This window comes from Aulonocara sp. 'chitande type north' Nkhata Bay, linkage group LG15 (assembly GCF_057382095.1).
Source record: "Aulonocara sp. 'chitande type north' Nkhata Bay isolate Kocher_YH1m ecotype deep benthic linkage group LG15, A_spYH_male_GT1.1, whole genome shotgun sequence".
Taxonomy (NCBI): domain Eukaryota; kingdom Metazoa; phylum Chordata; class Actinopteri; order Cichliformes; family Cichlidae; genus Aulonocara; species Aulonocara sp. 'chitande type north' Nkhata Bay.
The window spans coordinates 41,364,272-41,390,737 of record NC_141358.1 but is presented as its reverse complement, the minus strand read 5'-3'; the positions used below and the strand labels follow the sequence as shown (position 1 = coordinate 41,390,737).

General features: G+C 40.3%; 3 protein-coding genes across 3 annotated transcripts; 1 reads left to right on the top strand and 2 right to left on the bottom strand.

Annotated features, from left to right (window-relative positions):
* Positions 1–6,412, bottom strand: sid1 (secreted immunoglobulin domain 1). Its single transcript, XM_086264856.1, has 3 exons — positions 6,291–6,412; positions 1,599–1,669; positions 1–926 (listed from the first exon to the last, which is right to left on the bottom strand). Exons 1-3 carry the CDS (start codon positions 6,410–6,412, stop codon positions 541–543), a joined length of 579 nt encoding a protein of 192 aa, XP_086120982.1. The 3' UTR covers positions 1–540.
* A 908-nt stretch (positions 6,413–7,320) lies between these two features.
* LOC147313729 (uncharacterized) lies at positions 7,321–24,076 on the top strand. The gene is made up of 5 exons (XM_086263500.1): positions 7,321–8,031; positions 14,464–14,560; positions 20,404–20,557; positions 20,649–20,794; positions 22,738–24,076. Coding segments are annotated over exons 1-5 (726 nt in total). The 5' UTR covers positions 7,321–7,704; the 3' UTR covers positions 22,740–24,076.
* A 192-nt stretch (positions 24,077–24,268) lies between these two features.
* Positions 24,269–26,397, bottom strand: LOC147313728 (cocaine- and amphetamine-regulated transcript protein-like). The gene is made up of 3 exons (XM_086263501.1): positions 25,901–26,397; positions 24,806–24,889; positions 24,269–24,410 (listed from the first exon to the last, which is right to left on the bottom strand). Exons 1-3 carry the CDS (start codon positions 26,030–26,032, stop codon positions 24,303–24,305), a joined length of 324 nt encoding a protein of 107 aa, XP_086119627.1. The 5' UTR covers positions 26,033–26,397; the 3' UTR covers positions 24,269–24,302.
* Between the last annotated feature and the right edge of the window lie 69 nt (positions 26,398–26,466).

The window sequence follows — 26,466 nt, the reverse complement described above, 5'->3', positions numbered from 1 at the left end:
AACAGTTTTTATTATGGAAGGTATCAACAGGAAGCAAGCATTCTTGCTGGGTGAACAAGTGTGTTTCCTGTATTTGGCAAAGACAGAATCAAAGAAAAGATAGCGTACTGCAATGTACAAGAAAGGCAGTTTTTATTTATGCATTTTTAGCTTTGCTGATGCTATAATCTAGCAATAAATCTGCCAGCAGAAATGGTGGGGAAAGAAAAAGTAGTGCCACAAAGCAAATACCTTTACAGCAACAGCTTCATTTGGCCGGACTGTGAGAGCGCATGGATATTGAAAAAGCACAGCCTTTAAATCACTCTTAATTCAAACACAAGTTAATTAAAAATCTCAGAAACTTGGCCGTTGTACATGTAAGCTCACTGTTTTCAGTCACTGCACAAAAAAAGCACATTTATTAAACTGTGAGATGGGGTGCAGATATTCTTCTGCGTATGATGTTCAAAGATGAGGCTTAAAAATGAGGGGAACTGAAGAAGAGCAGAGAAACAGTCTGAACAAGCAGCCAAGTAAAGCCGATCCTCACTCCTGACATTATTTCCTTCTGCGGCTCCGTGGCCTTGGTTCCTTCTTCCGGTCATCTCCCCGGCTGATTCCACAGTAATAAACCGCCGAGTCGCTCTGCTTGGAGCCTTGCACCACCAGTGAGCCATCGGCCGCTATAGAGACTTTACTGCGGGGAACACCGTTGCCGTATTTCAGTTTGAGTCTATCCATAGACCTGAAGGAGACAAGGAGCTGTGGTCCCTGTCCTGGTGCTTTCCTGTACCAGCTGAGGGTGGTGGGCGCGGTCGGGGCAGTGGTGGTGGTGAGCATGGTGAAATTGGAGGTGTCCAGCAGAGGGCACTGCAGGGTGGCATTCTCTCCAAGCCTCACCTGGATGGTCGATGAGGGATCGACAGCTGCGTGGTTCTGTAAACCTTTACATGAACAACATCAAAGCGTTTGATATTCCTCACATACTGAAATGTTGTGTACAGTAATATGAACACGTAAAAAAAGCTTGTAGTGGAAAATCAAAACCTACAAAGTGAGTGTTAAAAATAAAAAATTAACATGGGAAAAAATGTTATAACATGTCATAAAATCAGAAATGTTTGGGTCCAGATTTGTTGAATAAATGTTAAAGAAGAAAATAGCTTAAAAATGAAAGTATGTTAAAAAAAATCTCAAAATATTACCATTATGATCAAAAACTTTAACCTTTTGGAAACGTATTAAAAAATGTGCCTGTTTTCTTTGCATTCAACTTTAAACAACATCAGCGTTTAGTTTGTTTGACCAAGATTTAAAACAGAGGAAAACCTTCTAAATTAATTTTTAATGAATGTTTATTCAATCAAACCTGTAAGTCTGTAAGCCAATAAACATTTTCTCTTTTGCACTCTAATCTCTTAATCCTGCACACAGGAAGCTTCATTTTGAACAGATTTTCACCATAAAATCCTTTTAAATTGGCCTAAAGTGGCGAACAGAGCTTCAGCCTGTCGACAGCGTCTTCGTTAAACATCCAGTTTTAAAGTCGGTGAGTCAGTGAAGTGTGAATTTGAATTCATTAATTGACGACAGAAAAGACAGAAAGTAGAACTCACCACTGAGAGCGAGCAGGATCACCCGGACCAGCAGAGACTCCATCATCAACTGACTGAGGAAGCTGCTGCTGCTGTGAAACCAGCAGAGTGTTTCAAAACAAGACTAACGGATAACAACACATGGCTCAGTATGTGAACGCTGGATGTTTTTCCCTCATGTGAGACCTTTAGTTCTCATGTATGTAAATGTGGTAACACTTCATTCATATGTTAGCTACATTTAAAAAAAATGCTGAAAATTTCAAGATATTTCAAAGAAGGTTTTGTACTAATCAGAAGAGACATACTTTTAACATTTAACATAGTTAGGTCCAGATATATTTGGACACTGACACAAGTTTGTTTTTTTACCTGTCGACTGAAACATATAATGGACATGGACATAACTCTCAGCCTTCGTTTGGGGCTATCCACATTTCAGTTCGATGCAGGGTTTAGGAGTTTCAGCTCCCTAACATGTGCTACCATCTTTTTAAAGGCGCCGAAAGTAATTAGACAACTGACTCAAAGAATATTTCATGGGCAGCTGTGAGGAATTCCTTTGTTATGTCATTATCAATTGAGCAGATAAAAGGCTTGAAAGAGTTGATTTGAGGTGTTGTGTTTGCATTTGGAAGATTATGCGGTGAACAGATAACAGTCAAAGGAGCTCTCCATGGGTGAAACAAGCCAATCTTAAGCTGCAAAAACAGAAAAAAGCCCATCCGAGGTATTGCTACAATATTAAAGGTGATAAAAACACTAAGCTTTGGTTCAGTCAAACCCCAACCCATTTGACCTTAGAACTGAAGAAGCTTCTCGGATGAGAGGTGAAAAGTCCAGACGCTTTTCTTTGCAAGCTCCTTTGACTACAATGACCTGGATGACTGAGAACCTTCACAGACATGACAGCATATATTGCTCTGCACACCTTTCAGCACTGATCATGCTTATCTAGACGTGCAAGCTGCCAGTTCCATATGCACTAATGCAGCGGTCTCCAACCTTTTTTGCGCCACGGACCGGTTTATGCCCGACAATATTTTCACAGACCGGTGTCCCAAAGTAGGTATCCCCGACATAATTTGTTTCCCCTGTGCTGGGAGTATGCAGGAAGTACTGATGTTTTCATTTTGTGAAAAAGTGAAAAATTAGTATCGTTACGTTACCATTCAGTTTGAAGGTTACAACAGAAAATTATATATTTATTGCTCACGAGGTATCAGATGGGATTATTTTAATAAACCATTAACATTTTGGCTGATAAATATTTTTATTCTCCTGTAACTTCACTATATAAAGAGCTAAATCCTCCAAAGTTTCAGGAGTAATGCGTCATAATAAGAAGTGTTTGTGAACAAAAAATCAACAATGTGGGACACTGTTTGTCCGTGATTTACACAGGGGGAACAAATTGTGGCAGGACCAGCCTGATATTATTTGTATCCCACTATAACTTCGTTGTATAAAGAGCTAACATCTCAAAAATGTCAGGAGTAGTTGGTCATTATAAGAAGTGTTTGTAAACGAAAAATCAACAATGTGGGATACTGTTTGTCCGTGATTTGGACAGTCCAGCGTGTGCTCCCTACGCAGGGGAAACAAATTCTGTCGGGGATACCTAGTTTGGCACAACACCTGTACCGGTCCGAAGCCCGGGGGTTGGGGACCGCTGCACTAATGCACCCCTATACCAACAAAGATACGGGCTGTGGACTGAGTGCTGATAACAAGCCATATGGTCTCTTTCTCTGACCTTTACCTCGATGGATGCAGCATGCATGTTTTACAAACAGAATTACAAATCTCGATTCTTCTGACCATAGAACAGGTTTCTACTTCCCCACATTTTAAACGAGCTTTGGCCCAGAGAGGAAGGACGCATTTCTGGTAACAAATGGCTTCTTCTTTCCATGATAGAACTTTAACCTGCATTTATCGATGGCATGGTGAACTGTGTTCACAAACAATGAAGTGTTCTGGAGCCCATTCAGTCATTTTCACCACAGAATCATGCCTGTTTTTATTGCAGTGCCAGCTGAAGGCCCAGAAACTGAACGAATACACAGATCACTATTGATGGTCACAATTTTTTTAAAATATAATTTTAACAGAATTTTGTTAAATGATCACAGTGTGTATAAAATAATACCATGAATAATTATTGAACTCTTGTCTGTGTTGGGAGTTTGAAGGTGTAGAGTATGTGATCTTCCAGCAGGTGGTGCTGTAAAATCATCACTGCTTCGGAATCAGTCCGAGGTATGAAATCATGAGATGATGAAGCCTCAAAGGGCACACAGGGACTGGAGACTGTCACAAGCCAAAAACAACTTGTTTCAAATCTGAGCTTGTGCAAGGGGTTGCACAAATCTCTCCTCACAAAGCGACAGTACTTCACTCACTGTCTGACATGCTGGATTCTTATGCGTTCTGTTAAACTGAACCACATTATCTCATTAGTGATGTCTTAGTGTCAGCAGTAACACAACGCTGAACAAAACAATTAGAAACAGAAATGAAAACTTTGGTTGTTTTTGGACAACACAATCAGCTGCAGAGCACAGCACTGCTTTTATTGGTAAGCTGGAATATGAAGCCACTAACACACAGCCAGCAGGAAGTGTGACAACATGACACTGTTTTAGTTTACCTGAGTCACCCACACATTCACACACACATTCATCCAAGCACACGCTCACACTCCTGGTGGATTGGGGGCATTTCAGGGTTCAGCAACATTCAAGGTTGCTTTGGCAGACAGGGAGAGCTCGGGATTGATGAGTAGATTAGCTGCTCCTCCTCTTAAGCCTCTGTTTTTGGTATATCTGCTGCTAACATCAGCACCACTGTTCCTGGTTTGAATTAGCTCACTTTGCTGAGACTGCTTTTGCACTAAACTTTAAACGTGTTCATTTGTGCTGTAAAGTTTTGTATTTTAAAATCAGAGTCAGTGGAGATTGATTCACTTTTGACACCAACACCAAGCGGCCATCAGAGCGACTGTGGATGTGTGGCACTGATCGGCTCATCTCGTTTCCAGGAAAGGGAGGAAAACAACCTGAACCTTATTAGAAACTACATGTTAAAATGCATTTAGATTTCAAAGAAGGTTTTAAAGAAGTTTAAAATTGTAGGTTTGAGTTGATGCGACCATGTCTCTGACCGCCACGTTTCTATCATTGGTTAATACTGCTGCACCATCAATAAATAACAAATACAAGGCACTTGATTCATAAGACAAAATTCACATTTAGATTATCCCAGAGTGACGGAGTACAACACCGTGTATCCAGTACTCTCATCATATGGAACTAGAGGGTTGTATTTTTACTCAGTTGTATATAGTATTTGTATTTGTATTCTATTTTTATCTTATTGTATATTTATTTTATTTTATTCTACTGTATATAGTATTTTATTTTATTTTATTCTGTACAGTTGTGTACTGTATTTATTCTTATTGTATTCTAATTTTTGCCTCATAACTTTTGCACTGTCCACTTCCTGCTGTGACAAAACAAATTTCCCACGTGTGGGACTAATAAAGGTTATCTTATCTTATCTTATCTTATCTTATCTTATCTTATCTTATCTTATCTTATCTTATCTTATCTTATCTTATCTTAATTTAATTTAAAAAATACAATCATGGACATATTATTTCCGGTCTTGGCTTAGTATTGCCATGCTGTGTGAGAGTGCGGTTAACCCCTGACCTCATCTGAATGCACAGCACTTCCTCTGTTTGGACAGTAGAAAGGAGGGTCAGAGGTCAGCTGGCTGTCTGCCTTCAAGCCAAAAACATCAGATCTGAGAACAGAGGAGTGTTTTCTTTCTCTGTTCTCATGTTTTCTCTGCATTATTGGGTCTTTACCTAACAACACGAAGCCCCTCGAGGAGACCGATGTTGTGATTGGTCCTATATAAATAAAAAGAATTGAATCGGTTCACAAATCTTTATATGGTGGCAAGAAAGTGATGCTGATTAAACATTTCCTGTTGGCTTTTGCTGCAGCTTTTGAAGGTTTGAAGAATTCAGATAGTTTTGTGTTTGCAGGTGGTTCATATTTTAAGGTATACACACCATTTGGCTAAAGTGATAGCTACTCTGTTTCTTAGTTTAAACGGTGATTTTGAAAACCTGCATTCAGGATGGCAAAATGAGAAAAACATACGGTAATTTTAATGAATGATTTATTGCTTTAATCAAGAAAAATAATCAGTTTCAGCTTCTCCAAAGTGAAAGGTTGGTGCTCTCAACTGTTCTGCATCCTTGTATATTTAATATTTTTGGAGCCCTAAATGAACTAAACCTGTGAATGTAAATATCTTTTTCATGGCACTAACATATAATTAACTAGTGTAACTGAATTGTAGCTATCGAAGCATGCAGAGGTCCACAGCATTGTTAAACTTGACTTCCTTTGAGTCTCGATTTCTATAAAAGAAGTTAAAACTGGACTGTAGCTCTGATGTGACTAAATGAGTCGCAGCTCTCGTTTGAAAACTAATTCTAATGGGACAGTCGATTGGTGTAAATTGTAGAGAAACATATTTTATATTTTTCAGTCGGTTTTCTCTTTTTAACTGAAGGATACACAAACACCTGCAGAATAATAACAATGGGATTATTTTTCAGTATGAAAATGTGCATGTTAAACTAAAGCATCCTGTATAATGAATATAATTAAAGGATTGAAACAAACCAACCTGGTTGAAAATGAGCTGAAATTGTACAGCAACCGATTTTGTGTACAGCTGTCGCTCCTCATAGATGCACTCAACCACCCAGCACTATGGCAGCTGTGCTGATGAACAGGCATATTTATCATTGACAATGATGGCAGAAAGCCACTGTTTCCTGCTCACTGTTTTTCTCTGCTATTTATGGACTTGGCCCAGGACACCTTCACTACACTAACTGTTTATCTGTCAGAGCAGTTAGCAAACACAGAACTAAAGGCAGAGGTCAGTGCATTATTGTTTGGACAGGAAAATGAATGTTATTTCCAGTTAGATTTGAAAAAAGAAGCATTTTTATTTAAGCTGTAATGCATTTTGATTCTAAAATCTCTTTAAAGCTCTCCCATCAGCAACAATAGTTTGGTGTTTTCCAGCTGTGATCAGCTGGTCCATTTACCAGAAGTGAGTGTTGTTTGGTCTTAAGGCTCTTTGCTTTCAGTAAGTCTCCCTGTTTCATCTATTCTGCAGACGCTGCCCGTAAACCTGCTGAGAAGTATTATCCACTGGCTTCTTTATGAAAACAACTTGCATGTGTTTGGCTCCATCCCTGAAAACTCTGTCCTGACGGGGTGGGGTAGGTGGGTGTTGTTAAAGGAGTGGCTAACCCTAGGTGATTCAGGGACATGGAGCCACAGCTGGACCAGGGTCCCTTAAAGCTCCTGGTAGGAGTTACAGATGTTTAAAAAGATGTTTGGCTAAACCACAGAGACTGTTGCCCCTGAGCCAATCACAGCGAAGGTAGACATGGTGGGCATTGGGGGCTGTGGTCTTGTGAATCAGAGGGTGGGGCTTGTGGGATCTACGTGCCAGCAGCTGGCATGAAAACATGAATGCGGCTGTAAAGTAGGTTTTCTTTCTGATGCTGCGTTTCTTTGTCTTTCTTTTCTCTGTTTCTCTTTTCTGAGTTTCATTTCTCTGCCTGGAGCATATTTGCAGTTTGAGTTCATCCAAGATCATCACTGGCAAGCTGGGAAATAGAAACAGAAAGCTTCAGTGTTCGACACACACCCACACACCCACAGACACCCTCCCTCTCTCTTTACATGTAACTTTCCAACTTAGCTCTGTGTGAGTGTTAAACTCTGCTGGCTTCACTCTGATGTTGTAACTTTCCTGTTGATCGCTGCATGCTCTCTGGGTTTGATAACACCGACACAGAGAAGGAGGGCAAGGTTCAGGGTGGGATGGTTCCTGGGGGTGGAGATGGTGAGGTTTGCCGTCCTCCTGTCATCGTGTGAGGGAGCCCCTCCCTGTGTCCCTGCCCAGCCTGAAGGGAAACTCCAGCTCACTTCAACCTGAGAGACTTACTGAGAGCAGCTGCTCCACCGTTCTCCACCGTTCTTCATCGTTGTCATCATTTTCATAGCCTCCAATCCCCCCGATGGCGGCCGCCTCCAAGTCCTCCCAGATGGTAAAGAGTGTGGTGATTGCCCTGCTGGCGCTCTGGTCCATCATCTCTCTCATCGTGATCGTGGTGTGGGCGACATCTCCCGACATGAAAGGCGCAGCCCAATGCCGCGCCGAGCTGCAGGAGGTCACCGAGAAGATGGAAGGGGCAAAGGTGGTGTATAACAAGAACAAAGAAGCTCTGGAGAGGATGGTGTTGGAGGAAAGGAGGAAGACAGAGCAACAGAGAGCTGAGAACCTGGTGCTCCTGGGCCAACTCAATACCACCAACGTCACACTGGAGGAGTGCCGGCAGGAAAACGTGAGTTCAGTCATTTATTTATCATTTCAGCACCTCCTCTGCTACCCATGGGTGGCATTTATGTCAGACTGATTATGTAGTTTACAATGATGTAGACTTAGTTGAAGAAATAGAAAAGAATAGAATAGAATAACAGAGCACCAGTTGGATCAGTTATCAGAGCCATGCAAAGCTCCCCTCCTGCTGTACCTATCTTTGCATAGTATGGTTGTTTCATTAAAATGGTGAGCCAGCCTTTGCTTCATATTAGAAAATGTTCATATATCGTTGGACCAACGAGTAATTTTCTTTGAGGTTAGTTTGCACGATGGTCGGTTGGCCTTACTACACCCTTAACTCCACAAACCCTTCAGAAGCTTCTTATTGTATCTAAGACATTATAATAATTTTCAGCTGCAACATTGCAGTCATATGCACATGAACAAATTACTAAATATTATCCTGCCATATCATGTGCACGACAATTAAAAAGCTCTACGTCTTTTTTAATAGAAGTATGTTGTGTAGGTTGGCCTGCTGCTACAGTGGTTAGCACTGTTCTCGTACACCAAGAAGGTCCCGTGTTCCTGTGTGGAGGTTCATGCTCTACTCATCTCCGGGTACTCCTGCTTCCTCCCACAGTTTAATGATGATTCCTAATTGAATGTTAGTGGGAATATTTGTCTGAAGGGCATACCTGCCTCTTGCCCTTTGATAGCTGGCATAGCTAGGCTCCACAAAGTAGAAAGGGGGGAAAGGTGGATGTTTGGGTGGCAAATTTCAACTAAATTAAATGACTAATATGCTCCTTTCACTTTTTAGACTTTTAAACCGGTTTAAAAAAACGCTCTCTTTATCTTTGATACTGCGGGAATAAAAGTCAAAACCTTTTTGATTGGTTCCTTTCATCACAACCACCAATAGAACCTACGGTCATACGGTCGACACTGCAAAGAGCCAAATAGAAATGCATTAGATTCACCTCAGTTTTTTATTCTTGCCAGCTTTAGACTGAAGCTGAAGTTGTGCTTAACTCACAATGAGTCCCAAACATCAGCAGACTTCCCAGCATGCACTGGAAGCTCCCAAGAATGATAGTTTGACTTAAATTACAAACTGATACTGAAAATAGCATCTTTTTTTAATCCAGCTTGCAAAATTGAAACCAAAGCTGCCCCACCCACCTCACCAAAACACTAATGGCTTCCATCTGTCCTCAAAAAGAAAAAACGCTGAGACATATCAATAAATGTCATCAGAGAGGGTAGACGGAGACCAGAGTTTGGCATGTTTAGGAGTCAAAATGTGAAATATCCACAGTGACGGTGCAGAGCTGAGTTTGATGCAACAAGGATTTCTCTGAGTGTGAAAATGAGCTCAGATATGAACAGAGTGGGATTCTCTCCTCCTCTTTGCTCAACTCTTTCCACTTTGGGAGACCTGATTTTCCTTCGCGTAAAACAACTTTTTTCCTCCCTGCAGGCTTGACTCAGTGTTTATAGGATAAGAGGCATTCAGTTGCTTCCAACATTTCCAACTCTGTATTCTGAGAGTCGCTGGTTGGAAAAAATGAGTGTTTGCCTTCTCTCTCCCTCCTCCTGTGGTTCGTCCTGACTCACTCCCACTCTCCACTCCTTCACTCCTCCCTCCCTGCCTGCTCCTTACTTTTTCCTCAGTCTAACTTCTCCCCTCTTGACTCTGACTTTTCTACTCATCCAGTAAAAATGTTTGGCTTCTGCACACATTTTTGTGCTGAAGTAGTTGCAGGCGTCATTGCTGCTAGCTGTCCACAGCTATTGAGATTATGGAAATGGATGCATGCACAAACACGCAGCATTTTTCTAGAAACATGCTCACCACTGTGATGTGCGCAAATCAGGTCATCGCAAACATAAAAGCAAAATGAAACTCAAGGAAACAGAATCTTATGTTGAAGCTGCTTTTAGGGCTGAGTGCCAATGAGCAAAGATCTCTTAAATATGCATGTTTATGAGAATTATAGCAAGATGATCATCCACACTGACAAAGCAGACATTTTGGAAAGTACCAAAGAAACCAAAGTTTATTTTGTCCTTCCTGTCAGCTTCCTGTGCTCAACTTCAAGCTGGTAGAAGAAATCCTGTCAGATATCCTTCAGCTGCTTTTCAGAGGTTAGCAGTTATTCTCAACTATCTTCATCAACATTTCCCCAGCACTGCAATTAATGCTGTCAAGTCAACCGTGCAGGCTTTTTCTTTTTGCAGGTCTCCTGTGGCATCCCCACACAGACATACAAAGTTTTAGCAAAGTCCACCTAAACAGGGTTACCATTGTGAAGAGTTTCGTTTTACCCCAAAGTACTGGCTAAACCCTCCCAGCAAATGAAAGCAAAAGTAAAAAGTGAGGCACAACAAACAAACAAAATCCTCCTAAGAAGCTTTGAGCCTTGGATGCAAAGTTTTCAAAGGGACCTGACAAAGTTGCACCACCTCTATCCTTCTGATGTAGATTTCACCTGTCTATAAAAAGGAAAGGTTATCTTATATTACTGCAGCTGGTTAATCGGGACATTCAGTGAATATGCAGAGGGCATCTAACAACAACGGGGCCAAAGCTGGAATTCCTCCAGTACACTTACGACCTTTTGGAGGATTTTTAAAGGAGATATCTGAAAGATAATTCTTAACTTTACTAACATGTCCAAGACGTTTGTGCTGAATTCGCAGTAAATGAAATTGTAGTGTTTTTTTATTTATTTGTTTTATATTTTATGTATTTGTTACTTAGGACTGTGTGCATGAAACACCCACCCAGTAAATGGATGCGGCTTGCTAACAGAGGCTACTTGGTAGCACTGGCTGATAACGCCTTCCGAGTCCTTTCTGGCTCCATAAAGCCTGCAGCACTCATGCTGAAAGTCCAAAACCTGTAACTCCACCGTGCTTGGATTTTTCTTGATTCTGATTAGTTCTTTGGGTGTGACTGTGCAGAGCGACGTGCAGTAAAGTCTGTTACCTTATATGACCATTACTTCTAGCCATCTAATAAGCAATAGTGTTAACTGCACCTGAGTAAGTGAAAATCTAATTAGAAAAACTGGTTAAAAAAAGGCAACAACAATGTAAGAGGTGGGAGTTTCCTAGGATTTGTCTAAAACCTTTTTCCAGGATTAAGAAAGACAAAAACGTCCTCTGTCGAGGGAAAAGCCTGGACGTGTCAGTTAAACTCCACTGCCGTAAACACACGCTCTTCTTTTCTGCATGTAAAGAACAACTGTCGCTCAGTCCTTCCAGTCATGCTCTGAGCTCTCAGATGTGAAACGTTTGGACTACATGTGATATTTGCAGTTGTTACGTGAAATTTTGAGATCTGGGTTTAATTTTAGTTGGTGTGTTTTCATGTTAATCAGCTGAGGCTGTCTGTAATGTTTGTCTTTTGACTTGGGTATTAACTTCCTTTAAGTGATTGTTATTGCACTTTTTTTTTTACTGTAAAAGTTATCAATGAGACCAGCAACATTGGAAGCACCTACCCGTGAACCATTTTTGCACTCCTTGTCTATCAGAAATCAATAATCAGTATGAATGTTAAGACATTGGTAAAGATCAGAAAGCACACAGTTAGCAGAAAGGAGCACTGCTGTGAGGGCAGAAGAACAGCAAACAGAAAGGAATCCAGATCCCTACATCGAGCCTTCAAAAAAGGTTCTACGAAAACAAGAAAAAACCCAAAAACTGATCAAACGGTAAAGTGAACCACTGAAACGCCATCAACCTGAGTCGTGTCTGTGAAGGTTCTCAGTCATCCAGGTCATCGTAGTCTAAGGAGCTTGCAAAGAAAAGCGTCTGGACTTTTTTAAGTTGCTTGAAGACGTTTCACCTTCATCCGAGAAGCTTCTTCAGTTCTAAGGTCAAATGGTGGAGAGTCCCAGATATAAACCTAGTGGGAGTTTCCCCCCACAGAGGGACAAAGGACCCCTGATGATCCTCTAATCGCCTGAGCCAAGGTGGGAAACTGGGTGTGGGTCCCAATCAGCCAGAGTTTCGGGTGTGTTCATTGTGAAACCTGGCCCCACCTTATCATGTGATTTCCTGAGGTCAGATGGCCCAGGATGTGAGTGGGCGTTAAGGCGTCTGGGAAGGGATCTCAAAACTGGATTATAGATGGCAGAGAGTTGGTGTCGTAAGCCCCGCCTCTGTTCAAAGATGGTCGCTCACAGTGGACATAGATGCTTCTTTCACTCCTCTTTCAAACCATCTGTCCAAAATGTGAACATTGGCATCCTCGAAAGAGTGACCTTTGACCTCTAGATGCAGATGGACTGCTGAGTCTTGTCCTGTGGAGGTGGCTCTTCTGTGTTGTGCCATGCGCTTGTGAAGTGGCTGTTTGGTCTCTCCAATGTAGAGGTCTGGGCATTCCTCGCTGCACTGTACAGCATACACCACATTGTTAAGTTTGTGTCTTGGCGTTTTGTCTTCCCAGATGCCTTAACACCCACTCACATCCTGGGCCATCTGACCTCAGGAAATCACATGATAAGGTGGGGCCAGGTTTCACAATGAGCTCACCCGAAACTCTGGCTGATTGTGACCCACGCCCAGTTTCACACCTTGGCTCAGGCGATTAGAGGATCATCAGGGGTCCTTTTGTCCCTCTGTGGGGGGTCACTCCCACTAGGTTTATATCTGGGACTCTCTCACGTTTGAGAACTAACATGAAAGTTCTCACTTTACATACTGAGGAGTCATTGTGATAACAATAGGGGGATTTTGGAAACCTGTCCTTATGCTCCAGTATTGATAAGAGATTGACGTAATAAAGATCTCTGCCTCTGCACAGCATCAGTGTCATTATCAGTGAAGTCTGAGTGGACAGATTATGTTATATTGTATCATTAAAAGGCCTCTCAGGATGGAGAGATTTGTTTGGACTGGTCCTTTACATCTAATAATAACTGTTGCCTGTGATGAAAGGAATTCTTCTAAAAGCCAGCGCTGCCCTGCTTTCAGTCACCAGCTTAGCTCTGAGAACACAAAGTTTGGTCCAAGTTGATGTCGTACCAAAAATGATATGAAACACTGAGTTGTTGCCACATAGAAGCTCTGTTCATTACAGAAAACAAAAAAGTCCTAGCTATATATTATTTATGTGAAGTCAAAATATCTAGATTTGTTTTACTGAAAAAAAGTTCATAATTAAATTCATGTTTCTACTGCTGACTTAAGCTTTGCCAAATTTTCTCAATTGCTCAAAATGTTCATGTTGCATGCTCCCAAAGAGCAAAGAGGAATCCTGCCATCACACAGCAGGAAGAAGGCAACAGAAAACCTTCAGTCGGAGAGTCTGAGTCATGATGTGTGCCAAACCCAACAGTCACTGAGATGGCATGAAGACCCAGCACACATTTTAGCAGCTGATTTACAGGTTTAACTAATCATATATATAAAAACAATAAAATTGTTGGAAAGAATCAACGTCATGAAAAACGTTGTTTACAAACAAATAAATCTTTTGTTAAACTTGAAAATCTTTACTGCATGTACAGAGATTCAAACTGCAACGTGACTCTTGGTGAGGCAACAGTTCTAGTTGTTACACATAAAGAACCTGTCAACTTGTCATGCTGGTTGTGAACATTTGAGTTCTACTGAAAGACTAGTGACTAGTTAGTAGAGGTAGTCCCGGTTCATCTACTTGTCAGTTTCTTGGTTCATTGCTTCCTTTGATCCAAAACACCTGTGAGGTTTGTTTACGCCCACATACTTGCCTCCTAAGAGGAGGAAGCACCTTGTGACAAAGTGGATGAGCAGTTGGAACACGCTCCTCACACCTAATCAATGCCCCACATCTTTAAAGCTTCTTGAAAATAAACGAGTGAAATCTTTCTCTCACAATACTCAGAAAGTCAACAATGTCTCAGACAGGAACTTTTTTAAACTCACTAAATCTAAATATGAATCCTATTGTATGACTAGAAATGAATTCTTACCACCAATAAACTGTTTGTGGTAAATTTACACAAAACATGGACATAACCCTGGTGATGCCACCCAGTGGTTAGTGAAGCTGCATGTTTTTGTCCACACCATCGTAGCCTCAGGGTGATGTGTACTCGGGCCATTAGGTGAGCAGTGGCATCGTTTTCCTACAGATTTTGATCAGAATTTTGCTGTAAGTTTTAAATTATTACAATATATATAAAATATGTGGTTGATAATGATGGAGGCATAAGAAAAAAAGGGCGTAGTCTTAAACTAACCACTGACCCTCTTGCTACAAGTTGCTGATAGTTGACAGAACCACGGTCAGAAATCTTGCTGTTAAAATCAAGGGATTTGTGATATAAAATGAAATATTATTGATAGGAAAAGCTAAACATTACACAAACGCAATGCACAGAACTGTTAACTCACAGTAACACCAAGGTTTCTTTTTCTTCTTCTCCCTTTGGGGTGTGTTTAATTCATTCTACAGGTCCTCCTGAACAGGAACATGACCATCATGCAGGAGGACATTGAGGAACTGCGACAGAAAGAAGCGAACCTCACTGTTCAGCTCGGCCTGCTGAGAGGTAGGAAAAACTCCATCACTGCCATGAAAGGAGACTTTTCCCCGGCCCTATTCTTAGCCATATTTTCCTCCACTGTTGCCATGAGGACAGAGTGTAAATAAATACACGATTGGTCGGTCAAAAAACAAAAAGAAGTGGAGGGCTGGTATTACCAGCAACAGCCCAAGTTGTAGGTGTTGTTGTCTCAACACCTAAAGCACCCATTACTCTGTCTGGATGTCGTTGTCAGTGTTGTGGTCATTTCTGTACGTTGTCGCAGTAGATTTGCCTCATCAGTAGAATTTATTCCTTTTTTTTATGTTTACTTTATCAGGAATTCTGAGATAAAAACCTGGCCAAGGTAGCAACTTTACACACAACACTGGTGCATTGTTCCTTTGTTGCCGGTGTAATTACTTTCAGAACAAACAGCGGGACCCGTCAGGTCTGAGGAATGTGGGTTTCCCTGTATTGAAGGATCACAACGCTATGCCAACAGCTCGCAGGGCAGAAGTGACTTCACAGAGCAGCTCAACATGTCACAAACTCCAACACCTGCATTTTAATTTAACTCTTACATATCTTCATGTTTCCTCTAATGATCAGGTCCAAAACCTGGTGCAACAGTTGTCTTTGATTCTTTGTGCTGTTTGCAGCAACACAAACTACAAAATTCTGTGTGAATCCAAGTGCTGGAGATATTTCAGTACCAGCAGGGTTGATGGTTGAACTGCATCAGCATTGTGTGGTGCTTCTAAAATTAATTAGATCATTTTTTGTTGTTTTGTTTTTCTTTCCAAAGCCAGGCAATGTCTCGCTGTAAAACAGCTGCCCATCGGTGTTCTTTCATATCCTTTGTTATTCTTTTAAAGCTGATGAAACAGTTATGTAAAAAAAAACCTTCGACTGAGCTGTTACAACAGGAAGCTCTGCATGGTTTTGAGTTTAGGAACCATTTATGTTTCACTTCCTCTTTTGTGCACATTCTCTCAGGGAGGCAAGTGGTTCACTTTGTGGTGTTTTTGGTGTATAAACTACCAGTCAAAGGTTCAGACACGCCTCCTCATTTAATGGTTTTTCTTTATTTATACTACTTCCTACATTGTAGATACATACTGAAGAAATCAAATATTTGAAGCCAGATATATAGAATTATGTAGCAAAGAAAAGATTGATAAGATATTGATATGTTTTATATTTTATATTCCTTAAAGTAGCCGCCTTCTCTCAGTGAGCTTCATGATGTAGTCACCGGAAATGGTTTCTACTTCACAGCCGTGTCTTGTCAGGGTTCATTTGTAGAATTTCTTTGCCTTGAGTGGGACCATCAGTTGTGTTATGCAGGTTGGTGCACAGCTGACAACCCTATTTAACAATTGTTATAATTCATATTATGGCAAGAACCAATCTGCTAAGTAGAGAGAAACAACAGTTCATCATTACTTTAAGAACTCAACGTCGGTCGGTCCGGAAAATTCACGAAATTTCAAATGTGTCCCCAAGTGCAGCCACCAGAACCATCAAGCGCTACAACGAAACATGATCACACGAGGACCGCCCCAGGAAAGGAAGCCCAAGAGTCACCTCTGCTGCTGAGGATAAATTCACCAGCCTCAGAAATAGCAAGTTAGCAGCAGCTCAGATTAGAGCCCAGATAAATGTCACAGAGCGTTTCAGTAGCTGACACATCTTTACATCAACTATTCAGAGGAGACTGTGAATCAGGCGTTTGTGGTCAAATAGCTGCTGATAAACCAAGACTAAGGAAAAGCTACAAGCAGAAGAGATTTGTTTGGGCCAAGAAACACAACGAGTGGACATTAGACCAGAGGAAATCTGAGCTTTGGTCTGATGAGTCCACATTTGAGATCTTTGGTTCCACCTGCGGTGTCTTTGTGCGATGCAGAAAAGGTGAATGGATGATCTCTACATGCATAGTTCCCACTGTGAAACATGGAGGAGGAGGTTTGATGGTGTGGGGGGGGCTTTGCAGGTGGCACACTGAACCAGCATGGCTAACACAGCATCCTGTAGCAACATGCCATCCCATCCAGTTTCCGTTTAATTAGTCCATCATTAATATTACAACAGGACAATGACCCCAAACACACCTCCAGGCTGTGTAAGAGCTAACTGACCAAGAAGTGATGGTCTGGCTTCCACAGTCACCCGACCTTAACCCAATCAAGATGGTTTCGGATGAGGTGGACCACAAAGTGAAGGCTAAAGGGCCGACAAGCGCTCCGCCTCTCTGGGAACTCCTTCAAGACTGTTGGAAACCATTTCAGGTGACGACCTCATGAAGCTCATTGAGAGAATGCCAAGAGAGTGCAAGGCAGTAATCAAAGCTAAGGACGGAAAGTTTTGAGTTATTTCACACTTTTTTTACTACATAATTCCATGTGTTCATTTTGATGCCTTCAGTGAGAATCTACAATGAAAATAAAGCAAAACCATGAAATTGGAAGGTGTGTCCAAGGTTTTGTCTGGTAGTATATATGTGACGTAGGATTTCTTTAAGCAGGTGTAAAGTCTATATATTGTCATTTTGAGAGTTGCACTCATGGAGATCTGTTTGTTGTTGAGGCAGTTGGGCTTTCTGAGCGTCTTGGAGATGATGTCTGGATTCTCTGTAATGTTAATGTTTAGTGTAAAAATGTCCCGGACACCAAATATGCAGAAAAGAATCACTATCGACTAAGGTTTTGGGTTGGTCATTAAGTTTAGTCATTAACACTTTCACAGCAGCTTAATTCAAACCACCTATTACTGACTAATCAGTTAAGTATGGGGTCATCTAAGATGTTCTAACCCTGGATAATGAAAACATGCATTTTTTAAAATTCTGATCCAAAATATTACCTGTGCCCAGTGTTTATTTTAACCTATTGATTTAGCCCTGGAGGGCCTACTTCTGGTAGCTAAAGATGCTAAAACCATAGCGTAGTCAGAGGGATGACAGCAGCATTTTTTCTTTGTCAAACCAGTTTGAACTAGTAAACGGCAACAAATAAGATAACCATCTCAAAAGATAATCTGCTTTAGTCTTGTTTGTCTCGTTTCATCGTAAACTGAAAATGAAACTAAAAAAGTGTTTGAGGTTCAGAGGCACCACTTTGTGGTGACACATAGATGTCTTCTCTCCTGCTGGTCAACTCAGCACTCACATTCTTAACTTTTGTTCAATGAGATCAGTTCTTAAAGCTGTTCATACTATGAGTTTTGAACCAAAGCAGCAGGACTTGGTTTAAGTAGTTCCTTTTTAAAAAGAGCTCATTAAAAAACAGATGTCAAACTAAAACTTCATTAAAGGACTCTTTGTATTGTTTAAGTGATTTTTTTTAATACTGTACCATAAAACACTAATCTTTATCATACGAAGGAAAGCAATTTTCTTGACTAGGAATCTCAAAAAATAACAGGGCAAGAACAGCGGCCTGATGGGAAGTGGAGACATACATTAATGGAGGTGACTTCCTGCAGCAAGCGGTTGAAGGGAAACAATAAATTCCTGTACGGAGGAGATATGAAAGGAGCATTGTGTTAGAAGGGAGAGGGTTGCTCTGATAAACATCAGTCACTATTTAATATGAACAAATCAGTGTGGAAGAAATCAGTCACAAAACATCGGACTAGGAAAAAACATGTAGCCAGGGCGTGTTTTCGTTTAAAATGTGTGCTTTTGATCCCTGAAATTTTTCTGTTTGCACCAAACGCTGTATGTATGTATTAAACAGACTAATAAAACCCCACTAATTGTTTTTCACCAAAACCAAAGTGCAGATGTCTTGGACAGTTATTCAGCGAGCCATGCTATTTATCACATAACTGCATTTGAGTCATACTGAATAGATTCAACACTCTATATTAAAAAGAAATGGGAAGTTGAACTGACCATAAAAATAACAGAGAAAGAATGGCTCAATATGTGTGAATTGCAACACAGTACAACTAATTCGCCGTTGTGGAGGGAATTTTGTTGGAAAAATTTGACACGTTTTTTCATTACACCCAAAATAAAAAGCAAACTGACCTCAAGTTTACAAAATTGTTGGAGATTGTGTGGAGAAATGGAAGCGGATCATTCTCATGTATTCTGGAAATGCATTAAAATTAAAAAGTATTGGGAAGACTTAAAAATGAATATGGATAATATTTTGAGTTATACATTCCCAAATACTTGCCAAGTGATGTATCTAGGAAACATAAAAGAATACATACAAAAAGAGGACGTGTATTTAGTCAAAATAATTCTGGCCGCAACAAAAAAAAGCAATTACAAAGAAGTGGTTACATCCAGATCCTCCCACCCAGCGGGATTGGATCAGTATTGTAGAGGATATCTCAGAGATGGAAAAAATAACACTCAACATTAGACTGATGGGAGGTAAATACGACAGACTATGGAGGAAGTGGAAAACATTCAGAAGTGACACAAATGAAATAACATAATAGGTTTTCTTTTTTTTTTCTGCAATGTGATAAATGGAGAAAGATATGTAAACTCCAGACTCTATGTTTGTTTATATGTATGTCTGTTTGTTATTTTCTTTACTGTATGTCCACAATGATAAAATAACCTAATAAAAATCAAAGTAAAAAAAAAAAAGAGTCATACTGAATAAAAAAAATTAAGTTACGCTTAAAATTTAAGAATGCTCATTGACTTACAAGTTTCCAGTCTCAGGCCATTAGGAAGCGGTTTCACAATCAGACCCGTGCCTTCTTGTCACTTCTGGTTTTTGAAACCAAGATGTCAATGGGAAAAAACCTAATCTCAGAATCAGACTCAACGAAACCAATGGATGATGTTAGGTAGCTACTTTCATCTTTTACACCATCTATGCACCAATGACTGTAGAAAACTTTTATACAGTCATTGCTATGAACCTACAGCTACAGCCCCCTATGTCTCTAGCTACCTGTCAGTCAAATAAGCCAAATGCCTATTAATGCAAACTTAATTTAAACTGGTAAGTTACTTAAAAGTTCACATACTTTACAGCTGTTATGAAGGATGGGATTTGCTACAAAGTCAAAATTGTTGTTTACCAGGTTTGGGCTGCAGTTTTTTAGGCTTCTGATTTAGGTTCATTTTCCAGCTTTAGATGTTGCTGCTTTTTTTTAAACATACTGAAATAATTTTGCTGTTTCGCAGAAGACTTTAGGAGCCTGGTTTTTGGAAGTGGAGGAATGTTGGAAAGAATTAAGTATGAAAGGAAATAAATGAATGTGTGTTGGAAACAAGTGAAATGATGACACAACTCTAGAAAAAAAATCCGGTTGTAGGATTGATGATGATGATCTCACTGAGCCTGAGTAACATTCTGCAAATGACGAAGTCAAAGTCCAGACAAGACGAGTGCTGGCAGCACAGCACAGGTCATTCCTCACATAGCTCCCACTGGAGGCTCTCTGATACCACTCCATGTTTCCTTATAAGCTAATGCAGGCGCAGACCTGAGACAAACCCTCAAAGCGTGTCCGGACTGAGGAGTTCCCAAGAAAACAAATGTAGGATTGGTTAGTTACTGTTGCTGGGTTGGAAAACTGTCTACAGGTCCAGAAAACTAAGCAGAACGTAGACTTGGAGTTTTATTTCTACTTCACAGATCTACATTTTTTTTAAAGCACCTGTTTCCAACCGCAGTCCTCTCAAGATCCTTTATGTTGTGAGACAATATAATAAGATAACCTCAGCTATCAGCCAATCCCATGTAAGGAAGCACTTGGCGACAGTGGGGAGGGAGAATCCCCTTTTAACAGAATCTGGAAGTATCCTGTATGTGTGCTGTTTGTGTGGTTCATCTGTTTTTGCATGGTTCCTTGCATTCACTGGAGCTTTCCCTGTTTTCTGTTCTCAGATCAAATTGACACCCTTGAGCAGAACCTGACCCAGGCCGTTCATAAGACCGAGGCTGCAGAGAGTCTGCAGAAGGCTGCTGAGAGCAACATGATGGCAGCTCAGGCTCAGACCAAAGGCTGTGAGTCCAGCAAGCAGGCTGTGCAGAAGCAGCTGTGAGTCCACACTGTGAGCTAAACTGATCATTGGGGGATTCTCCTGAATGAGGCGGTAGTTCTGACTCTGTCTCTGCTTTTGTGTTAACAGTCAGAAGTGTACAGCGACCAAATCTGAAGCTCCTCAGCTGACACAGCCACGGGCCCCCACCTCTGCCCCTAGTTCCACTGCTCCTCTGTTTGCTGGTATTCCTGCACTGATGCTGCTTGTCTGCAGTGCTCTGCATCTGATAACCTGTGAGTAGCAACAATGCTTACACATCTGTCTCACTGCAATGTTAATCCCTTATGCATGATGCCAAATCTGATCCTAAACAACCTGCTGCACCCAAACGTGTTCTGCACAGGGTGTAGCAGGGAGTCATCCTGGTTTTATCTTTGCTAAATTATTTAAAGTTGAGTTTAAGTAGATTTGCTTATTTCACTTAAGAGTTTATTGTTAAAAACATTTTTCATTTTACTTTAGTTTTATTTATTGTGTGTGTGTGTGTGTGTGTGTTAGTTTTTATGTCTTTAGTATTTACCAGCTGGCATCCTGCAACAAACACAGATTGAAACTCTTTTGCTTAAAAATGTAACAACATGGAAATGAATGATCTAATGTCACTTGCAAAAAACGTTCAACAGAAAAAACTCATTAATGGTGTAAAATAAATGATTAAACATGTCATTATAATATGCAACAACATAAAATGATGACAAAAGTCTGCATGAATCTGCAGTTACTAAAATACCATAGTTCATCACACAGGTTAAGTTCTCATTAAGAAAGACACACACTCACAAAATAAATAGTTCTCCATCTGCTGGCTGGAGTTGCTCACTGCAACGAAGAGGCTGCAGAAAAGCCGTAGAAAAGAGCATCCTTAAATTATAAGTCCTTTAAATTTTTGAGTCCTTTAAATGTTGGGGTGGAGCTAGACACTTCAGTTAAATTCAGTTTTATATATAAATCGTGCCAAATCACAACAGTTGCCTCAAGGAGCTTTACACTGTAAGGTAAAGATCCTACATAAATACAGAAAAAACAGAAAACAAACGGCCCCTATGAGCAGGAACTAGGCGACAGTGGGAAAGAAAAACTTCCTTTAAACAGGAAGAAAGCTCCGGCAGAGCCAGGCTAGGGGACAGGCAGCCATCTGCCACCACCACAACGTGAGATTTCATAGATTTTCATTGTTTTACACATTTCTGTTGTCCTAAATCAAATTCCATTTGCTAAGTTTCAAGCAAATGGAATTTAATCTGGCAAACTTAGTTATTCTGAGAGAAAAACAGTTTTTAGGTTTGAATATATGTGGAACTTTTTTCATGTATTTTTTCTGTATTGTTTTTTAATGTGAAGAAAAAGTAAATTCAGTGGAACGCAGAGCTCTGGTATTTGCTTTGTAAAGTAGACTCAAATGTCTTTATTATTATTATGACCAAGTTTCTTTTGCATCTTTTGTTAAAGGAAGTAAGCTCTTAATCTGCATGTGACATATATCTATGTCACTGTTTTAGTTAAATTTCTTCAGTTTTTTTTTTATCCATTTGGGAGATTTTAACAGCCTCAACAACTACTGATCAGTGGCCATGAGTACCATTCATAGAGAGTTGGTGAATGGCTACAATCAAACCATTGTAAGATGGCGAAAGATGTATCTTTGGTCTGTAGATGTTGATCAGTGGTCATGAGAATCTGAATGATCATAAACTGACCTCCCAGCCCATTGTTCCTTCAGAGGGCTGGTTTCAGTCATTATGCAGACGTACTGTTTATAAGATTGAAACCTGCAGTCAGCTGAGACTGAAGACGTCACCTGGATCAGCGACGAAACGTTTCTCCCACTGAAAACGTCCAGATAACAAAATCAACTTTTGGGACTGACTTACCTGGATGGTTGAGCATGCATCAAGACACACAGGAGATGTTCATTATTTATTTACTGTATTATGCAGAGTGAATAGACACCCACTTTATTGGTGGTAAGGTGACAAAGGGTTTAACACTGCCACCTCTACAGCAAAGAGGTCCTGGGTTCAACTCCCATCGTCCAGCTAGTTTCTTGTGTGTGGAGTCTGCATGTTCTCCCCAGTGTGGGTTCTGTCTGGGTTCCAGCTCCCTCCCACATTCAAACACATGCATTTTAGGTTAATTAATGATAACCATCACTTAACTTGTTTTTTCTGCTTTGTAGGAGTTGAACATGGAAAACGGTCGTACTAACAGCGAGCACTGCTGTCCAGCAGGAGGAGCGGAGCCTGGACTAACATACCGACTGCTGTACAAACGTTTTGCGTAACAAACGAACTGGTTACCGTGGGGATGCATCACGCTGAATGGACACAAACCTTGCTTTTTGTTTTTTACCCCACAGCTGAGACGTTTACTGCCCACTGGACGCTGTTGACTGTCTTTTTTACTGTTACATATGACCATTTGTAGAACAACCATTTCCATTAAATGAAATCAGATAAAGGTCGGATTTTTACTGCTAGCTGCGATCAGGTTCAAGTGTGTGAACGATGTTTTGCTTTTTGCATGCCTTTTTGTGCGCTTGAAGCTTCACTCATCCAAAAGACTTTTACAGGCTTTTCATGACTTTCATTAGATGCTTTTGTTTTAGGCAGAGGGGGTGGGGGTCAATGTTCCATTTAAATAAACCTGAGGATTGTTTTAGGTTAACACCATATTTTTTTTCTCAGTTTTGGATTAAAGTAGCTTTTTTTGTACATTTCAAGCTTTGCTCTTTCATTGGGAAATTTTGACGACTGAAATAACCTGAATGTTACTTCGTCCAAATCTGAGGATCTATTTTAGTGTTTTAATATTGCAGCTGTTGGTTTTGCAGGATATCCTCAAATGTTACTGTTGAAATGGAGGTTGAACATCTGAAATGTTTGTTGCAGTAAAGGTTGAGGCACTTGGAGTAATGTAAGTGTTCTGGAAATATTGCTGGTTTTAATTTCACTCAAGTACTTGTAAGGTAAACATGACAACATGTTCAGTGTGCAACTTTTTTCAGGTATTAAATGTTCTATTTGGTCACAACAAATTTTTTGTCGCCAGAAAATTTAATGTAATTTGCAATTTTCAACTTAATGCAAAAACTGGACCCTGTCTGATTATCTGGTTTTTGTACATACTTCAAACAAGTACAGACAGAAATTTGATTATCACAGATGTTACTTTGTTTTTAATGCTTTTCACACCGGCAGCTACAGTGCTGACGTCAGCTTCATTAAACATCAAACACCACACACTCTGGCTGTTACCAAGTGATCTTAAAATCTTTTAAAGTTGACTTATTCTGCTTTTGGTCATTTTTTTCACATGTACTGTTTCAGTGATTGAAACTTTTTAATATGAGTATCCAAGTCAGTGTTTGCATGTATGCAAAAGGTAGAGGTCAGACTATGTGCAAATAATCCCTGTAAGGCAAAAGTACAAACTTAAGACTGTCCCCGATATCGTTCCATCTGTTGTTCATTAAAATAACCCAGAAACTGATAAATAAAGATAACTTTGAACTGTGATGTGTAATCATGATTATAAATACAGTAGTATCTGTGCAAATTGAGTGAATAAGTTCATGTTAGTTTTGCTTCATAAAAAAGCTAAAAAAGAAACAAATTTCGATTGTCAGTGATGATTTTTTTTTTATTTGAGGTAATGTTTGTATAAAAAACAAACAAACAGACGAGAGGCAATTTTAAAAACGTGTCTTTATTCTCTGAACAGCAGGACTTTAGTGTTTGAACTTTACAGACACTTGAGGACACTGAAGTTACAAGCGGTTCCTCCGGGACAGCCACACAGCTTCCCGATTCTCGAAGCCTTACGTATTGCACACTGCTCACCTGCATCACACTGACATACAAAAACACAACATGACTTTCAGTCTGGATACAGTTTGATCATGATATTTGCTAGTACAGTATTAGTTGGACAAACAAAGCCTGACAAGTACATTGTTACATATTCATATAAAAAGAGATGTGAATCACCAGAAACCAAAAAGGTTTGTGTCTGTAAATCTTTCGTTTTTGTGGAAGATGGGAGGCATTTCAGTTTGGCACGAGGCCGATTGTCTTATCCACTCAGGATCAGTGGTACTTGGATGGCATCCTGCTCTAGAACAGCAGTGTGAGAAATGTGCATGCTTACTCTGGAGGTGGAAATCTGCTAACCTGAACACCTAAAATAAATCCCAAGCTATCTGATCAGCACTGGAGGAGGAAGGAGAAATGAACGATCGTACTTACAGCAGCAAGCCAGCCGAGTTTTTTCTCTGAGGATGGCAGCTGTTTGCCCTTTAGCTTCTCCAGAACTTCCTGCAGAGCTTCAATCTAAGGAGGAAACGAGATCATGTTAAAATCTGACTCAGAAATCAGAAGAACTGAAACTAACATTTTATTGTGTTTATGGCTACGCCCATCGAATTAATTTGAGATCCCAGAGGAGCATTTACCATCATCAGCCTTGGATTGATAATGATCAGTGGCACCTACTCTGTCGTTTTTAAGGGCTGTAAACATTGCATGAATTCAGACTTTGCTTCATAACTATTACAATTCTTGTATATCTAATTTTCATACTACATGTGGACAGTATTTCAAATAAAGAGAAAAGCATGTAAACTAAATCCTGCTGCTTGGCACCAAGTACAGCTGTCAAAGACTACGGTTTGCTCTTAAGGTTTCTGAGAGATCCGGCTTTTAGGCAGAGGAGGGGGCCTTAAAGAGGCCTAAAGCATTCAGCTTTGCCCGTGATAATCATTAGCATGGTAACACTAAACTGCTTCAATTAAACTGGTAACATTTTCAAGTCAACTTCTCATAATGAAGAAAATGTTAGCATAATTTAACAGCTATAGATGATGATGTCAGCATGATGGTTGAATAACTGAGCCCCCCTCTCTTTTACTGCAAAGGAAGCCTTTATGATACAGCCAGTACAAGAAGGTGGCTGGGAATATTCAGCCCTGAAGTTTGTACTGGATTTAGTTTATATCAGTCAAAGCCAACTCATTTTTAACATTTATTGCAAGTCCTGTTTGCAGGAAAGCCAAATAAAACAAGATAATACAACTGACCAAAATCTCAAATTTGCTAAACTCAAACTGCAGGCAGCAGCTGATGGACAACATGGTCATGCAGAATGGACGACAGACCCAGCTTCAGATTTTCTGTTCCTAAAGGCGTTGCTGTTGTGGGTTAGGGTTAAATAGTACAGACAAAACAATTCAGAAACAAAATTTGTAATGAAAAAAAAATTGTTGCAGCCCCAACAATCAGCCCCCTTTGTCTTTATAGCATCATCATGACCCATCATAAGTCAGCCATGACGTTGCTACTCACCAGCTCTTTCTCTTCTTGTGTCTCGATGGCGTCGTATTCGGCTGACCTCTCTTCGATTGGCTCCTCGCAACTCCCTAAAACAACGAGCAGCCAGCAGGAGGCACCGAGAAGCAGCATCCTGCTGCTGACCATTGTGCTGAAGGACTGCCGACAGGTAACGGACACTAAAAGATGCTGGCCAGCGACGCTCAGTGTGCTCCCTGATTCTGAGGCTTATTCTCAGATGTTTTTAAGTGAGCAGCTCTGACGTCACTCAGACAATGTTTAGTTTTCAATAATGAGACAATCAGCCATCTCACATCTGAGGTCAACTGTGAGAAGAACCTCTGCTCTGTCAAACAGGACATGAAAGCAAGATCTTCATTTTTAATATTGGATTAAAATCAGACTTAAGAGATGACACGATTCCTGCTGCCATACAACACCACCACACAATAATTTTAAATATTTTCTCTAATCAAATTCATCAGTGTTTCAAAATGATCAGTTCTTATTGCTGTGATTTATGGATAAAGCCTCTTTACAAACAGCAGCTTGATAGGAAGAGGTGCTACGCCCAAAGGTCT

Coding starts and splice junctions, on each gene's coding strand:
- sid1 (XM_086264856.1), bottom strand. CDS start 6,412: ATGATAAATATGCCTGTTCATCAGCACAGCTGCCATAGTGCTGGGTGG. Junction 1,670..6,290: donor TTCAGCTCATTTTCAACCAG/GTTGGTTTGTTT, acceptor CTGGTTTCACAG/CAGCAGCAGCTTCCTCAGTC. Junction 927..1,598: donor GATCCTGCTCGCTCTCAGTG/GTGAGTTCTACT, acceptor GTTCATGTAAAG/GTTTACAGAACCACGCAGCT.
- LOC147313729 (XM_086263500.1), top strand. CDS start 7,705: ATGGCGGCCGCCTCCAAGTCCTCCCAGATGGTAAAGAGTGTGGTGATT. Junction 8,032..14,463: donor AGGAGTGCCGGCAGGAAAAC/GTGAGTTCAGTC, acceptor TTCATTCTACAG/GTCCTCCTGAACAGGAACAT. Junction 20,558..20,648: donor CAGGCTGTGCAGAAGCAGCT/GTGAGTCCACAC, acceptor TTGTGTTAACAG/TCAGAAGTGTACAGCGACCA.
- LOC147313728 (XM_086263501.1), bottom strand. CDS start 26,032: ATGGTCAGCAGCAGGATGCTGCTTCTCGGTGCCTCCTGCTGGCTGCTC. Junction 24,890..25,900: donor CACAAGAAGAGAAAGAGCTG/GTGAGTAGCAAC, acceptor TTTCCTCCTTAG/ATTGAAGCTCTGCAGGAAGT. Junction 24,411..24,805: donor AACTCGGCTGGCTTGCTGCT/GTAAGTACGATC, acceptor TTTGTATGTCAG/TGTGATGCAGGTGAGCAGTG.